This window comes from Nicrophorus vespilloides, unplaced genomic scaffold, assembly GCF_001412225.1.
Source record: "Nicrophorus vespilloides isolate i.1.1-1 unplaced genomic scaffold, Nicve_v1.0, whole genome shotgun sequence".
In the NCBI taxonomy this organism is placed as follows: domain Eukaryota; kingdom Metazoa; phylum Arthropoda; class Insecta; order Coleoptera; family Silphidae; genus Nicrophorus; species Nicrophorus vespilloides.
Window position 1 is genome coordinate 62,592 of NW_017099949.1, and position 18,290 is coordinate 80,881.

General features: G+C 28.7%; 1 protein-coding gene across 1 annotated transcript; it reads left to right on the forward strand.

The window, feature by feature from the left end:
• Positions 1-9,764: 9,764 nt before the first annotated feature.
• LOC108566270 (translation initiation factor IF-2-like) lies at positions 9,765-12,232 on the forward strand. The gene is made up of 3 exons (XM_017926073.1): positions 9,765-10,033; positions 10,708-10,859; positions 10,923-12,232. The coding sequence occupies exons 1-3, from the start codon at positions 9,815-9,817 to the stop codon at positions 11,725-11,727; spliced, it is 1,176 nt and encodes a 391-aa protein (XP_017781562.1). The 5' UTR covers positions 9,765-9,814; the 3' UTR covers positions 11,728-12,232.
• Positions 12,233-18,290: the final 6,058 nt, after the last annotated feature.

Below are 18,290 nucleotides of genomic sequence, written 5' to 3' on the forward strand. Positions count from 1 at the left end.
TGCTAAAATAAATTAGTCGTTATATAAAAGTATACTGGGAGTGCCAAGTGACAGTTAACTACTCGATATTTGACCATTATTTATAAATTTCGGAGCTGACCTTCGTACTTGTTCACGATTTATATAACACATTTTAATTGAAACTCCCACAAATAATAATTATTTAAACTTCCTTAATTTTTAACATTGACCGTGAGTTCCTTATTAGATTTGTTTCAAATAAAATAAATATTTTTTTTCAACTGATGTTATAACACTGAATATTTTTTAATATAAGAAATATAACATTTCATTCTATTCGTTCTTTCATTATTAATATGTTATTTCTTTGTTAATTTAATCTAATTGAAAGAGAAATAGCTTCATCGGTATGTTATGTCATTGTATTAATATTAATTTAAATTACGGTTTTAATTAAATTATTTATGTCACGGGAAAATTAATATTCAATTTATTGTTTATGTATATTAATATTTATAGACTTATCTTGTTTTCCCCTCTTTGAATCATCGATAATTACAACCTGCTATCTGATTTCAGTTAAAGTAACCACAAAGATAAAGAATGAAAATGTGTTATTTTAGTTAAGAAGTGAGATTAATACTAAAAAGATTAATTAGATATTTGAGAACTATTGCATATAATATAGTATAGTTGATAATGTAGTAGAGAGGGGACTGTCTAATGAATAAATTTATAATTAAATGTATTAAAAGGAGGGGCACTCTTATATATTAGCAAAATTAAATGTAGTACGTTAAACTAATTCAAGATACAAATCAATAATTATGTTATTTGACATTCAATGAAATAATTAGATAGTTTGATTTACAAGGTTTTGTTCAATATTTACATATTCTTTTAATAATTTTTAATATTCGGGATTATTATTATTATATTTATTCGTTTCTATGAGTTTTAACTTAGAAATATTATGTAAAAATGATTACATTAAAGATCATGTTTTACAGTAAACATAAAATATTTATTTTTTTATGAGATACCTTTATAAATTTGATGTAATATATTATTCAAATTTTTCGAAATCAATTAAATATTTTTAATACATAATTATATAAAAAAATATTGAAATATGAACAATTATATTAGATATTTCATTATTGAGAAAATTATCTACTATTATCTACTATTACAAATTTTTAATATGATAAAATTACAAAAATATTCATGGCCGAAATTACAATACAATTAATTCATCTTAAAAGTGAAAGAACTGCTGTTGTTCTTAGAGGAATCGCGGGATATTGAGCAGGTAACAGTAGTGCAGTGTGTTCTCAGCAAGGTTCCGTTAAATGTGATAAAAAATATCCGGATTCTAACGGAGCATCTTGTATACTCTAGTCATGTGGAAAGTGAACTATTTCACGAAAAAATCAAATCCATTAAAGTCACTTCAATGATCATTGAAAAAAAGTTATAGTAGAGATAGCCCATGAACATCAAAACATATATTATTTGGAATAGAATATTCTCGCATCCTTAGGATATTCTGTCTGCATTTAACGAGTCCAAATCATCGAAAAAAATCGCAGTTCTTCAGAGAATTTCAGTCAATAAACAAGCATTAACGGAAAAGGAAGGTTTCCAAGGTGTTCTACCTGTATGTCTTTTGAAAGCTGAATTAAAATAATTCACACAAATTTCAATGACATCATTATAAGGTAGTACCGCCTGGTGAGGTAGCTCAACGTTCCTCTTCTGGCATTCTACAATGGGCGAATACCAGTTTCAGAGCTGCTCCACCTGATCTGCAAAGCTCCGGCCGAATCCTGAGAGATTAACGACTTGACGGTTCCCATGAAGTACTTAGTTTAGTTAATGGAAGATTGCCTTCGCCTCGGGTTTATCTACGTCTGATGTAGATGTTACTTCAGATGCAGTTGATGCAGTGAAACGACAGATGGATCCATTATCCTGTTACCAGACTAACCAGCTCTCTCTCGTGCTCGATCTCAATCGATCTGCGATCTGCGGATAGGATCATCAGATAGTCCAGAGCCTGAACAACATCTAGACGGCGGATTTCCAGGTTTGCGGGACTGGATTGTTGGTCCTCTTGAAAGCACTTTCTCTTTTTCTTGATGTATCTGAAGAACTCAGGTGGCAGATCCAGGTGGAATGTCCAATCCGTGAACGATGCTTTAGTATCGCCTTCTATCCAGTCGATTGCGATAAAAAAATATAATCAAAGTCAACTGCTACAAGCAGTTGAATTTTATACAAAAGCAAAAAGGCCTTAAATTACTACTCGGCTGATAGCGTGAAGCTCTGTCTAAAAGATACTGCAGTGATTCTTCAACCTCAGTTTGCGGTGATGAGCTTTCGTGCTACCGATAAATAGTGTAAGAAATTTTGACAAATTTTGTTAGGCCTTTAAAAAATTATCCGCAAAAACAAAATCGCACTGCACTATTGCAGTCATTTTTCCTTCATTATTAATAACTCTGTTTTAGAGCAGGTTATTGATAATAGCAATTGTGAAAACATTAAAACATTAATAACAGTAATAATAATAATAATAAGTAATTAATACCGAAAAGTATATTTGTATTTCAAATTGAATCATTTAAAATTAACTATAACAATTTTTTTCATTACAACACTTAACTTGTTTAATAATAAATATATTTTTACATATTTATATTATCGTACACAATTGTTTCAAAAGTCTCGATTCGTGTATTATGGAAAACGGACAGGACTCGGGAAGGAAATAGAACATGTTTTTTCTAATTTCCTCATTTGCATGAGACTTTACATTACATTCTAGCCATTCCTCTTTGTGTCGGTGCAACGAATGCATACAGAATTAAAAAGGGATTTAATGATAGGCGTTGGTGGCGTTCGTAGTTGAGTGGAGAGCGAAACGAAATAGAACGTGTCAGAAGGTTTCGTGTGACATTATTATATTGAAATTTTCACTTTCTTTCGTACTCGATCGCATTCATTCAAAGCACGACTCCAACAATAAACAGAGTCGAGACCTCTTTAACATATGTCAGACACACAGAGCTGAGATCGTCGTTGGAATCACCAATCATATGGTAATTCCCATCGCGTTTCGATACACACGGCTTTCATTCAATTAGCGTTAATTACATTAATAACTTCCTTCTTTTATAATTATTCATCGTGCACCGAATATTTAAAACAAAAACCGCAATCGTTACCTGTGGACATGTAAAACTGGTACTCTTACAATATGATTTCACTCTAACACTATTAAAGAATTGCATACAAACCTAACACAATACAACGGTATAGTTATAACTTGAATTTTCCATGAAACACAATGTTTCTACAGTTTCCTAAATTACAACTAGTTTTAATATATTAAAGGATCTTATAAAGTAGCAGTAATGGAATAAAGTAAAACCAATGCTATGAAACGCTTAATTTGTAATCTGTTCGTAATTACATGATTTAAAAATACACGACGTTTCATTAGGAACATTGGAAATTTATTATAAAATGTATATTCCCTACTTGAAATGAATTGCATCACTCCTTTTTTTAAATTTAATTCGTCGCTTGAAATAAATAAATGTACAAGAAAAAAATAGTTAATTTTCAAAAGTATTCAAATAAAACCGTGGGCAAGGCTACCCAGAGAGAATTATATAAGACAACACAAATTCCGTGGCACCACCGAAGAAAGCGTTCCAAATAAAAAGTCACCAAAAAAAATGTATATCAACGCATTTTTTGGGTACAGCACCAACCTTGAACTCATTCATATTAATCCCGCATGTTAAATATATTTCATTCGATCAGGTGAAATAACATCGAATATTTAAATTTTCATTATGCAATTACATCTGGTCGACGAAAGCCATTCCTCTACAATTATATTGCACGGACATATTATGCAACCTTGATCCATATGAAAATTGCGGAGCAAATAACTCTGGTTTAATGGCCTATTTTCTAAGTAATTGTTACGGCAAGTATTTAGTAATTTTACAAGGAATTTAATTTATAAAAATTCATCCACGTTGCTCAATTTTGTAAAAGTTCTTGCCTCAAAATAAGTATTTGTATTTACAAATTACAGGTTGGTTGATATTTATTAACTGAGAACTTTATACATTGAAATTGCTAAATGATAGAAAGCATAACAATGGTGGTATACAATATCATTTTTTATTTGCGATCAGTTGCAAAAAGCGCACGACCTTGGATTTTGCCCTTTTTCCATTTGAATAAATATTATTTAAGTTTATTATTGCAAATTCAAGATTTATATACAGTATGCTATTTACTGAATTGCGGATTTTCTTCCTACACAAATATCTACGTATCAATGAGTAAAGTTTGTATTATACATATAATGTTAATTGAAACTACATTTTTTTTACTATTTGTTTGAACGAATGTTTAAGTTTCCATAATAACTAAAATTTATATAAATTATTATTTATACACGAACAAAATGTTTAAGAAAAAGTCACTGTAGTAATTAATTTCTAATGTATTTATTAAATACTATAATTCAGGACACTCTGGATTTTTTAAATCAATTTGTATTATGTTATTTACCTTTAGGTTTATATATACTTATAAAACTCTGTAACAATCAATTTTAACATAATATCTAAGTCTAAATAATAAAACTGCTAACTCTTGATTGTAACAATTGTTTATAAGAAGGGACTAATTGGACTTCTCTGTCACAAAAGATTTAACAAATATAATGTTAAAAAACAAATTACAAAGTTTTAAAATATCAAAATTAATAGAATATATGAAGTAAATATAAAATGGGAATGGATATGAAATATATCCAAGTTATAACGTGCGGCGCCTGAAAGACCGAAGAGTTTAAAAAAGTCATGACTTTTTCATTTTCAATCTTTTTTAGAAGTTAAAAAGCATTCCGTGGATTATTGTTTTTTTTTCTATTCCAGTAAAAGATTAACTATTAAAACTCAGAATTAATATAATTATTGAGTACTGAAAATCCCATCAATATGAAACATTTCCTAAATTGCACTGTTTGGTGCTGTGTTATAGCTGAAAGAGTTATCAACCCTTATTTCTATGAAAATAGAAATCAGCGTGGCCATGCTGGGGGACAAATATTGATTTTTTTAATATCCAGTGTTTCTTGAAAGCACGAGTTTTTATATAATATAATATAAACCTCAAAAAATTCAAGAAATCAAAAACAATCTGCCAAAATCCTACGTTTACGACCTGAAACCTTGCACACGGTCATAGTGAAAATGCTATGAAAAGAACCTGTATTTGTGAGCAGGAAAATGGTGGTCATTTGAGGGATGTTCTTTTTCATATTCTAACATCTCCATTAATTATATTTTTATATAAAATAATAAAAAATAATTAAAGAATATCTGTAATATGTGTTTACAAAATTTATTTTTGTTTTGTGTCATTCAGTGCTACCAGGCGCTACCATTTATAAATCTTTTCAATCGAAGATGCATCACTATGAAATAGTTAAGATAACAATTCAAAATATTATTAGTAATAAAATTAACAAACTTTCCTATTATTTACTTTCTTGATGATAATTTTTATATTTAAAAAAAATCACTTTTTAATTACATTTTACATTGATTTCAATAATTATGTTGTAATATTTATTTTATTGTTGAAATTTCTGTATGCAGATATAGATTTTTTTTACAATAGATGTCAGATTTATGAATGTAGCACCATCATACATTGAGTCATGCAGAAATATGTTTGAAAGACCGTTGATTATTTTGCAGCTCACTTTTAGAAAATAAAGGTCAGTCATTCAAATCCAAGGGCAGTTCCGGTTCATGGAAGCAGACAATCAACTTTGACATTCAATAACGGCTGTAAGAATCCTTTAAACAAAACGAACCAAATTATTGATTTAAAATTCATTCATTCTGGGATGTAGAATGCCGCGGAAGAAATTATCGTCGTTAGAAAAATGTGCATCTAAATCTGCATTGGATTACCAATAAAAAACACATTTATGGAGGAAATAAACTCGATAATAAAATGAAATAAAATCGTAACAGCCTTGCAGGACAGACGCAGCAGACATTCCGCAATAAAAACAGAAACTTCTTCCTCCTCGCAATCCGCACACAAAAGCCCTTGAAGATTTATCGATACATTAAGATCGAATTGAACGCAATATTAACGAAAGTCCGAGTACAAAGGATATTTCATATCAAGATCACTTTACGCGCTCAGCCTTACACAAAACATTATGTAAAAAGATATATATCAAAATACCCAAAAGTATAAAAATATAATAAAACTATGGTTTTACGTAAAAATGTTCTCTTTAATATATTTTTTTTTATAAATGTGCAATAGATACACCCATAAAAATAAAATGAGGAGGAAGACAAAAAAGAAACGAAAAGGTATTAGACTGTCATGCGTGTCCAAAATAATGTGCTACGGCTACACGTTCCTATTTTTGTTTTTTTATTCCTTCGTGAAAATTAAAAGCAATTATGTAAATGAATTTTGTCGAAATCGTATTGAAATATTTAAACCAGCTGTTCAATATCCGAATCGGCTTTATAATTAGTCCAAACAGTAATATAATTATTTGAAAAATTCCAATTAATTAACAATTTTAAAAATAAACTAATTTAAAGAGCATTCACACTGGAACATACATATCAACTGATGAGGAAAGAAACAAAATAAACTATTTTTTAATAATAAAATTAATTGTTTCTGCAAATATAAAGAAACAGGATTAGGTTATATGATTATTTTGTGGCCAGGAAATAACTGAAATTTAACAATATATATAATTGCAATAATCAATCATATGCACAAAAAAAACTTTAATTAATTTTAGATTGCTAAGGTGTTACTGTCAAGGCTGTTCGTTCATGTATTCGTATGCCTTAGGCTGATCACGTTATGTGTTTTGAAAATATTGCAGAACGTTCTTGCAGTAGGATGCAATAGCAACATTTCCATGTGCTATTTAACCGCATCAATGGAACGTCATCGATGTGTGTGCAAAATATATTCGAAAATCAAGTACTGTATGTTTATTATATGCAATTCATTATTATTCGATAGAGAATCGGTAAACTTTAAAGGTTGCTAATTTCAAAGAAAGATTCAATTTATTATAAATACATAAATAAAAATTACTTAAATTCGATTCAGTTTATTGAGCATAAATTATTTAGAACAGAATTTACATTTCATTTACTCATATTTGAGAAATTAAAACCTTGTACCGCAGTTCATTTCGAACTTTAAGAAAATGTAGTATAATATATAAGGTATAGTCCTCGAATACGATTTTATATATTGTCACAATTTTGTGGATTATCAGTATATGCATTGTATTTTACAATATAGCAAATCGTATACTTTATACAAAAATATTATTACATTTATACTGAGTTGATGAAAATAACTGTCACCTAAGTCTATGTCAAACACATATTGCTTAACTTTTAAAAACTTCGTATTTTGGGTATTTAATTTGTTTATTTAATTTATTAAAATAAATAATATTTTTTTTAAAACAAAATTATAAAAAAAACAATCAATCTAAAAAACTAATAATTTGTATAAGAAAAAAAAATGTTATCAATACATGGGCAACCCAACATACAAACTAGTTTCGAAATGGTAATGTTATTGTTGTTATGTACTTCCATGTTAATAAGAAAATATATGTACCTTTCATTGACTTGTATCGTATAATATACATTAATATATAGTAATTTGAAATTATAAGCGTATTAAGCAAAACAAATTATTTCTTCAACAAATTAACCTTGCAAATTGTAAAGAGTATTCAGCAAGTATACGTCAATAAGGTCAATGCTATTTACATACAAGCTTTAGGATAGTGCAAGCGAATGGATGAGTTGAAATGGACAGCTTAGAAATATGTTTAAAAGATTTTTAACAAATTTATACCTGAGATAATACTAATAATATTTATTGCATCAATAAATTATAAAATTAAAAAAAAAACTGAATACAATAATACAATAATAAAATTCAACTGCTGCAAAAGGCTATACGTCTTTCTGTCTGTGAAATAATAATTTATCAAATTTTCCTTTTTATAATGTACGTTTATTAAGAAGTTCTTCTGAATCAAAATAAAACATATGAAAGAAAATGTTTATTAATTAAATAGCAAAAACAGTAAATTTCCGAATTATTTCACTTTGTAAAATAAAAAATGTAACAAGCTTTTTTATATACAAATGAAAGTAATTTTATATCACAACTTAACCCGTTTGAACACAGTTATGAAATACAACATTGTTTAAACAATGACAATAGACAGAAACATTTATAAAGTAAAATACCAGTTTATATCTCGGAGGTATCCTCAATTTGATGAGTACATATGATTTTGTACTCATTGTATTATTTTCCCGTTGATTACAATAGAAGTTTTGTTATTGACCAAATTAATACAATAGAACTCACAAACAACATAAAATCTAGTGTCAGATTCTAGATAATATTGATCTAGATTCTAGAATGAGATAAGTGTCAAGTTCCTGAGTAATTGATTAAAAGAAAGCAGAACGTGAGTATGCGTAAAGTACTTATTTGTAATATGTATGTCGCAAATTATTTCTTTATATAATAAACTTAATCACTTTCTAAAATGTGGTTAAATTTTGCTATTAAGTACCTTAAATTATATTTTGTATTGAATATTAATATAATATTGAAAACATAATTTAAATGCAATATTAATTATATGTTTGTTTTAAAATTATTTCTGAATATGTTTATGAATTAACTTATACTTTTTTTAACATTTATTCATAAACAAATAGTAAATTAATTTACTATAAAAATGTTTCAAATTTATAAGTAATGTTTCAAGCAAATAATCTATCTTAAATGAGAAAATAATATAATTTTAATTAAAATGATAACAAAATTAACTTAAAATACGTGTCAATAAAATTTCAATATATTTTGATTATAAATACTACACATTTCTTAAGTAAATTTGTTAAATTTTGATAGAAAATAAAATATAACAAATGTAAAGCTTCATTGATACTGAAAAAAAAAATATAAATATACTTATAATATAAATATAACTAATCCTCTTGAAGTAATTATTATATATTTGTCTCAATTTATTTTTTAATGTTTCTCAAAACAAAAACATTTCCTGCAAATACTAAATTAAAACATGTATATTCAACAAATAAAACATAATATATAGTTTTAAGATTAAAACTATTTTCTCTTGAAATAGTTCGAATTTTATATAAAAAAAACTTGTCGATATAAAAATAATTGTGAAATAGGTCAGACAAATAATAAAATTCTTACGAATGTAGTTTTGTCCGAATATTGGAATATGGTTTAATTTTATTTTTCTGATTCGGTCGTTAGTTTTTTTTTAACATATGAACTCTTTCCAAACATTAATGCTCTCTTTTATGTGCAGCACTGAGGATTGCACCATATACTTTTTAGTCGACATTCAGAAAAACCGAACGTAATTCTAATCCAATTAATTCTTCTCAGGTTCGGCTGCGCTTTTCCTTCCTTTTTGTTTTGTCGTCACAATTCACATAACGGAAATACTAGATGTATACCTCCGAGTCATTAGAACTTTTACATAACAATTCACCGATCTCCTTTTCCTAATTCAGTCTCACATTAAGTAACGTATTGAAATTTTTGTTATATGACAATCCGGTGTAAAAATATCGCAGTCTCATTTCTTTTTTGTCGTTCCTTTCTTCTTTTTCTTCTTCGTCTGTGTCCGAGGTGTTTTATCTCGCCGTGTCTTGTATACGAATGTGTATACGATCATATGTGTGCATGTATGTGTACGGTGAAAGGATCAAGTCTTCGGAGCGGGATTCGAATCCGGGACCTTGCGGGGCCCAAGCTACAAGAACACCAAGAGACTGCCCCACCAAGAACCAACTACAATTCGGTCACTACTTATAAAAGCACCAGACTCTCCCCCGCACCACTTCAGTGCAGTGTGCTCACACCAAAATACAACAACATGTTACCTTTCAGATACGTAAGTAACCTTCAAATCTAATAAATTAACTGATAAGAAAATAACAACAACAAAAAAAAAATAAAATTGAAAAGGACCTTTGGGTATACTGTAATTATCAAAGTGCTACTTCTGAAAAGCGAGAGGACTATTAGATGATGAACGGCCTTCCACGATTGCGCATTTGAAAATGTTAAGTGTTCGACTGATTTGAATAAAATCCTCGGTTTCCTCGACGTCAACAATATTAAATCCGATGTAGTAAATGCTAATTGAACGATTCGATCAAGTCTTGCACCAATTTGGCATTGAAATTTCTGGGTGGAGTCCGATATACATTTATCTGAAAAGTTGCCTCTGAAGGCCACTTCCTTGCTGCAGTCTCGTGAATGCATTCGTGTACTTTTCCCAATTAAGTTGACATTCCGTTATATAAATGACGACAAAATAACATTTTAAAAGTATTATAGCAGGAAGCAAGAAAGCGACCGTTGCGTAAGACAGGTGAAAATTTGGCCCAGAAAGTTGTCCGGTCGTGTAGTCCAAAATTATGGATTTTTGCTTGTGTGATTAGAAAGTGTGCAGTCTAGCATTAACATTTTGAATTGCTAAAACCAGGGGCGCGGTCTAAACACAATTGATTGTGATTACATTGCTGCATTACGTTAGTACTAACTATTATGTTTTCCTTACAGGTCGCTGTTTTTGCTTTGTTGGCTTTGGCCTATGGCCAAGAGTATGAGTACCAGACTGGCGCCAGACCAGCTCCATCCAGGATCCAAAGTGGATTCTCCGGTGCTGCCCAACCGAAGCCAACCCCAGTCCCAATCCTGAAGCAAATCAACAGGTAATTATCAATAAATGCACATCACTTTGAATTTATTTTAATTTCTTGATTAACGTTTTCTAGGCACAACGAAGATGGTTCCTATACTTACGGATACGAAGGTGCTGATGGTTCTTTCAAGATTGAAACTAAGCTTCCATCCGGAGATGTGAAAGGCAAATATGGTTACATTGATGACACCGGAAAGGTTCGTGTTGTTGAATACGGAGCCACCAAATACGGCTTTGAACCATCCGGCGAAGGAATCACCGTCGCTCCACCAACCCTTGTGGACGAGACCACCAAGGACGGACTCATCCAAGACGAGTACAACCAACCTCAACCCGCTCGTCAACGTGCCCCAGCCCCACGTCCATCCTTCGACTCATTCCAAGCCCAAGCTCCACAATACAAACCAGCCCCAGCTCCAGCCAGGCAAGTCCCACAGGCCAACTTCGAATTCTCCCAACCACGTCCAGCTCCAACCAGGGCTTTCGCACCAGCTCCAGCTCCTCGTCCAGCTCCACGTCCGGTTCAACAATCCTTCTCTTTCGCTAGCCCAGCCCCAATCGAGGAAGACAACTACGATGCTCCATCTCCAAGGCCACTCCCTAAGATCACCTACGCTCAACCAGCCCCACAACCAAGGCCACAATACACCCCACAACAATTCGCCCCAGCACCAGCCGCCACTCAAGCCATCTCCAGGCCACAGTACTCCGCTCCAGCTCCTGCCCCAGCTGCTCCCAGGCCACAATACTCTGCTCCAAGACCAGTAGCATCTCCAAACCGTCAAGTTGGTGGTGTTTTGGACCAACTCGCTAAAGACTACGCTCTTCCACAAGGTGGTGCCGCTGCTCTCCACGACATTAGCTTCGGCTACTACTAAATACTCTCGAACTGTTAGTTTCTAATTAATTGTGATTGAAATTCTAAACTCTTTAAAAATCTATAAACTCCATTTAAATTCAACGGTTTTCGGAAAAAAAGTATATATAAAATGCAATAACATATTAGCTAGATCCTATTCCTAAGTCATTTATTTCCTCTTTGTATTTGTTTCTAGCATTTAGAATTTTTTTGTATGTATATTTATGTTATATAGAGGAGAGACTGTACATATGTAGCGTGTGAGAGTAACATAATATATATAAGAAGAGATACATGTTTTTCGATACTTATTTCTATAATTTATACAAAACAAAATACATTTTTGAGAAAAAAAAAATTCTTTGAAACCGCAAATATAAAACATAACAATGTCCGAGAAAGTTACAATTCAAAATATGCATTATTTGTATAAAGTGAGATGTCAAGACATGTTGTATACAAATTTAAGGGCTTGGCAAACAACAATGTTCTGTGAATAAGTTCAAGGTTTCATAAGCGTAATACGGTAGAGACTTCTAAAATTATTTATGCATGAAAAATATTTTGAAGCAAATTCCGCATTATTGATGTAGTAATCGAATACTTAACAACTTTATGAAATAACATGTTTGCAAATAAAACGTTTAATTGCTCAAATAAAGTATATACAATAATAGTACTGAATTATTTTCAAACACTTTCCAGCAATTTCTATCTAGGACTTACTATTATTATTTTCATATTATTAGATGATTTTTTTACATATAAAATAACAAAATATATAAATATTAAAAAAATAATAATACAATTAATGTATCAATAGTGTTATTTTAATTTAAAGATCATTCTATTTATTATTTATAATTTGAGATAATACTATTTAACAAAAAAATGTTTCTCAATGTTAATCACTTTCATGCCTTAAATGTGTCATCTACTTTAAGCGAAATCAATAAATGCAAAGTTAGTAACAAATTATCTATTTATATAAACATCAACATATTGGAATTTATTTGTAACCTCATAATCAACTGATATTGGTCAATATAGTTTTTATAAATTTGTGTTAGTGACAAATAAATAATAAAAATGAATTGATCTTTAAAACAAAACTTTCAATGTAGAAAAAAAAATTATAAGTTAGTTGTTCAAGAAAATTTAAACAATTGAATAATAAAATAATACTTAAAAAAATATCAACAGCGCAGATCAATTCAACAGAATTAGGTAGGTCTGCTTGTGCAATATTCTATGAAATGGATTAATGCTTTTCAACCTACACTATTAAGTAAGTTAAAGCAGCAATTGAACCATTATTGTAAATAATTTAACTATAATTGTTTCAATAGTACAGAAAGACCTGTGATCAGTAGCAATATTTTGTATATGTATTTATGATGATAATAAATATATTTTTACGACTGTTTAAAATGTAATATTTTGTGGTATCATTTGTTGTTATGTTGTTAAATCAATTTAATAAGATGCTCGATGGAAAATAACCTATAAGATTTAGTAAGTAACTATTATAATTGTTTAAATAAATGTAAGTTTAAATTCATAGTAAATTTTGAAAATTATAACGTTAATCCAATTTTACAATTTTGATTCATACAAATTTATATACACACACATACACACCATAATAATTATTTAATAAATTTTACTTTATTAATAATTAATATATGAAATAAATGAAAAATAAAATAAATTAATTAAAAACAAAGTTTATTTCTCTTGAGATAGAAATACAAATTTTAAATCGTTTAAAGGGTAGTGAAAATTATCATATGTGAAAAAATCTCCAAATCTATATTTGGAATACGCATATTAACATAATCAAAATATCAAAAAATATCAAGCACAAATATTTTATTGCAGTTTCCCGGTACGAATTAAAATTATTTTTACTATTATAGGAAAGGTTGATAGGAGGGTTGACTTTATATAAATAATGTAGAATGGAAATTTTACACGTTAAAATATATTTTTTATAATACTTGAAACAAATTGATTGAGACGAAATTATTTATAATATTCATAGTTTTCGATCAACAAAAAATAGTTATTTAATGTCATTTTAGCGTTAAAATGTAAATAGTCCTTTAATACTTTATTTATTAAGTTGTAAGAAAATTTATCACAAATAGTTGTCAAAACTTTTATAGACATTATTTAGATCAACGAAAAAATAATTAGCAGTAAACCATATTTAAATATATCAAAAAAAATGTGCATGTTGTAATTTTCACGTTCCAATCCCCATTTTTATGAAAACTAATGATGGAATCGTTGCATACGCTACCAGCAAAGTTTAAAGACCTCAGGCCTATTAAAAGAAACCAGATGTTGCAATGTCTTCCAACAAAGTATCAAAAAACATGAACAAAAAATGCCGCTACCAACAATACCGATAATGGTAATAATTAGACCACCGAACTATTCAAAAGAAACCGACGAACAAAAGTCCTGCGGTTCACGCTACATGCATTTCACTGACGGAATAAAAACAAATCCTTTGTGGACATCAACCATTAAAATTACTCTTTCTCACTGATGCATATGACGATGACACAATCTGGAAATGGTAATGTAAAAATAAAGGTTATCCGATTGATATTGATGGTACGAGTAAATCGAAATGCATTTGGCAACGTTTTGTAGGACGTACCTTCGATTAATTCCATTGTTTAATGCACCTACATGCATGCACTAATTGTTTGCGCAATCTTGTTTACTGCATATAATGTTGCACGAAATGATGTCTATGTAATTTCAAAACCAGATGGCACATGAATTAGGTAGAGTACTGAATTTCATAAAAAAAAACTAAACAAAGGTTTTTTAGAAATGGTATATACAAATTTTAAATATTTTTTCACGTTAAAACGAAATACCAACCTAACACTTACTTAAATATCAGCTAAAATGTATTTTTTATTGTAAATAATATATTTTTAAGGTAATTCAATAAATTTTTTTTATAATATGTCTTTTAAAAAATAATGTTAACATCATATTTATTAATCATAGTATATAACTTATCACTAAGTTTATAGAAAGAAACAATCACTGAACAATTAAAAAGTCATTTTGGCCTTTAAATCATAATGGTACAGAAAAAACAAATAATAATAAAATAGTTTAAATTTTATTCTTTTTATACATTTTGGGTAGTCTTTATTTTGATTACCTATAAATAAAAGGTAGAACAATATTATTGTATATTTAATGCTAAATGCTAAAATTATGTCACAATTATATGAAAAAGTATATTTAAATCAACCAACTCTTGCATGTACCACTAACTTTAAATAATGTCTAAAAATGAATCTGAATAATTATTATGGACAATTCCAACTACGAAAATAATCAAAATTTATTAAGATTTCAATTTAAGAAATATGGTCCCAAATTTGTGATATAAAAATGAAATTTTAGTGTTTTGAGATTTAATTAATTTATAGTGATTTCTAAATATCGTTTAACAATTGATAATAAATCATAAAATAGTATAAACGATTACAAATAGAATTCATAAGAAAAGTAATTTAAACTATATTACTTTTCTTATGTCATATTTTTTTATAACTATTCCCATGTTTGTTTGGTTGCCTATCACCAGTTTATATAAACTTTGTAAATGCTTCCACTTATAAAACTTTGTATTTAAACTTCTTGCCTGCGAATAAATTATTAGCGCCGTTGAAAAACTGTGTTCGATTGCAGACAGAAGAAAGCGAGAACCGAATGAAAAGCGAGAGTAAAATATTGTATATTTATTGGGTCCAACAAAAACTATTAACCTACTAAACAGTATGGATGACCCAACAAACGCTCTAAACCAGTTTTACATAATACCCAAGTCGCAAGTAAAATAAAATAAGCATAAATAAATCTTATACAATCGATTATAACCACTTCAATATTTCAACAAAAATTATGAATATTTATTCATCTTTCAATAAAGTCAAAACATATAGAAGTGCAGATAAATATTTGAAATTTGCATTATAGTAATTATTAAATAATTAGACAATTTTTTTTATCATAAAACTGTACCAAACTATGTTAAGATTAGATTTTTCAATTATTTTTTTATTAGTTATTATGATTAATTAATGATTCAAAAAGCTATTAATAAATCACCAGGAATCACTTTAATAACAATAAGGATCATTTTATGAAACAACTTCCATATTCCAAAAACAAAACATTTAAATTATTTTACTTATATGATTCTGTTTACTCAGTTACAGCATAATAATCTATCAAATTACTTCAGAATCAGATAGATTCCGTCAAAATAGTGATCTCTACTTAGGTGAATAACCTAACACAAACAAACCAGTTTCTTCTTTTACGCATGTTTTTATATTAATTTAAATACTATCAAAACAAAAGAAATCGTTTGTATTTATAAAATAAATTAAAAAAAACATCTTTGAAATTGTGAATTGCTTTAATTTATGTAATAACTCATAAATTTATTACATCCCTGGAATATATTCGTACTAATAGAGAGAGAGAGAGAAATTCAGCTACCTAAAGACATTTGTTGTTAATCCTATATTTTTTATACTGTCAAAATTCTGAATCAAATTTATTAGATTAAGAGTCATTTAATAACTGATGTTTCACAGTTTAACAAAAGATTTATACTTATATGGGTAATGTAATCAACTACATCTATATATATGAACTATGGTTAACAGTCAACAGCTAGAAAAGTGTATTGTTTATCTAAAAAAGCCATAAATTTCGGATAAATTTAATAAAATGTTATTAAATTTTTTGTCATGAACAAAAATTTATACTTCTTAATATAATATAATATTTGGAAGGGATATTTAATAAAACTGTTGGTCATGATTATATTTTCTTTTTTTTCTGTAAGCTTAATTGTTTCAAGAAATATTATTATTGTTTAGTAAGACAGAATAGTCAAAAAAAAGTTCATAAATCCAATAATTGAACAAATTTTGTATATTTACAATAAGAACTTTCATTCCTATATATTTAAAATTGACAACATAAAAAACATTAACAAATAACACAAGCATAAAATTGGTATTTGAAACACTTTTAATTACATACTTTCACTTTTCATTTTTAATTTATTATAAAGTTGCTCTGTTAATTTCTAAAGGTATGGCTGGATATTGGCACTTCATGCACGAATTTTCTAGTGAATGTGCTTGGATATTCTTAATAATATATCTCAGAATAGTAGTTTTTTCTTGATTGTATTTTCTGGTGTATTATTTTGTACTAGCATTTCTTATTATTTTTACAATCTATTCTAAAATATTAGAAGATATTCAATATTTTTAAAGAACTTTTTATAAGGAATAATAAACATTTAAATTATGTCAAACATTTTGTTGTCTTCAAATATTAATTTAATTTCAATATTTTTGTTATTTTTTCTGCACACAATTATTTCTATAAACGTGCAAGGTCATAGCTTCTTAATAGTTAAGCATTATTATTTAAAATATAGAAATGAGTAAGCATATTATTATCTTATAATAAATTAACTTTTCGTTTCAATTGAAACAATGATATATAAAAATATATATTATTGTAATGTCTGTACAAGGTAATTATGTGTTTATATCATATTTATTTTCATAAAGCTCGAGACTCGAGATGTATTCATCATCAAATTCGACCGTGAGCATCGATTTTCCTAGATACGGCACTGCCTCAATCCCACGGTCAACAATAGATTTTTCCATTTGCGCAACTACGCACCACACACTATACATCCTTGTCTTGATCTTATCGATCGGCAGATTTATTTATTGGCGCAAAACAAAGTACACAAATATTGCGCTTGACTCCATCATTTTTTTTAGTTTCTGTTCGGCCAAATTATGAATTCTCCCACAACACAATGAAAAGCACGTTGCGCAACATTTGCGCAACGTAATTTTTAGTAAAGAAAAATAATGTATAAAGCACCAACATCAGCGTCAACAATGACAACAAAGATGTGGAAAGAGTACGATGTGTGAATGAAAATTCAATGAATATTTAGGTCCATCGACAAACAATGATAATGCAATGAAAATTATCCGCGATTTTAATATTCAATCAGCCGTTGCAGTTGCAACAATGATCAAGGCACGGACATTAATGGGCACAAATGAATTACGCGAATTTATTACTAATTATTAACAAACTAATAAAGGAATAATTAATTATTATAATTTAAGATAAATACGTGTTTTGTATGTGAAGAAAAATACAAGTATAAAAGAATACGAATGGTCTGTATTAATTAATACATTTATCGCTCGTGAATGAAAGTATTTCGTTCAGAATCAAAATTCACTTTCTAACTCCTCGGAACGAACGAACGGTCGTGGATCTGAATATGCAACCGAATTAACGCACATATTGCCACACTCAAATTGCAAACAATTGATTTTAAATTGGCTTATTTGCGTTGTTTGGAATCGAGCGAAAGAGTCGGAGATAATCGATGAACAATAATTACTTTCATTCACTTGTGCCAAATACCTCTTAGGAAATCGCATAACTTACTCGGTTTCCCTAATTTATGGAAATAAATAT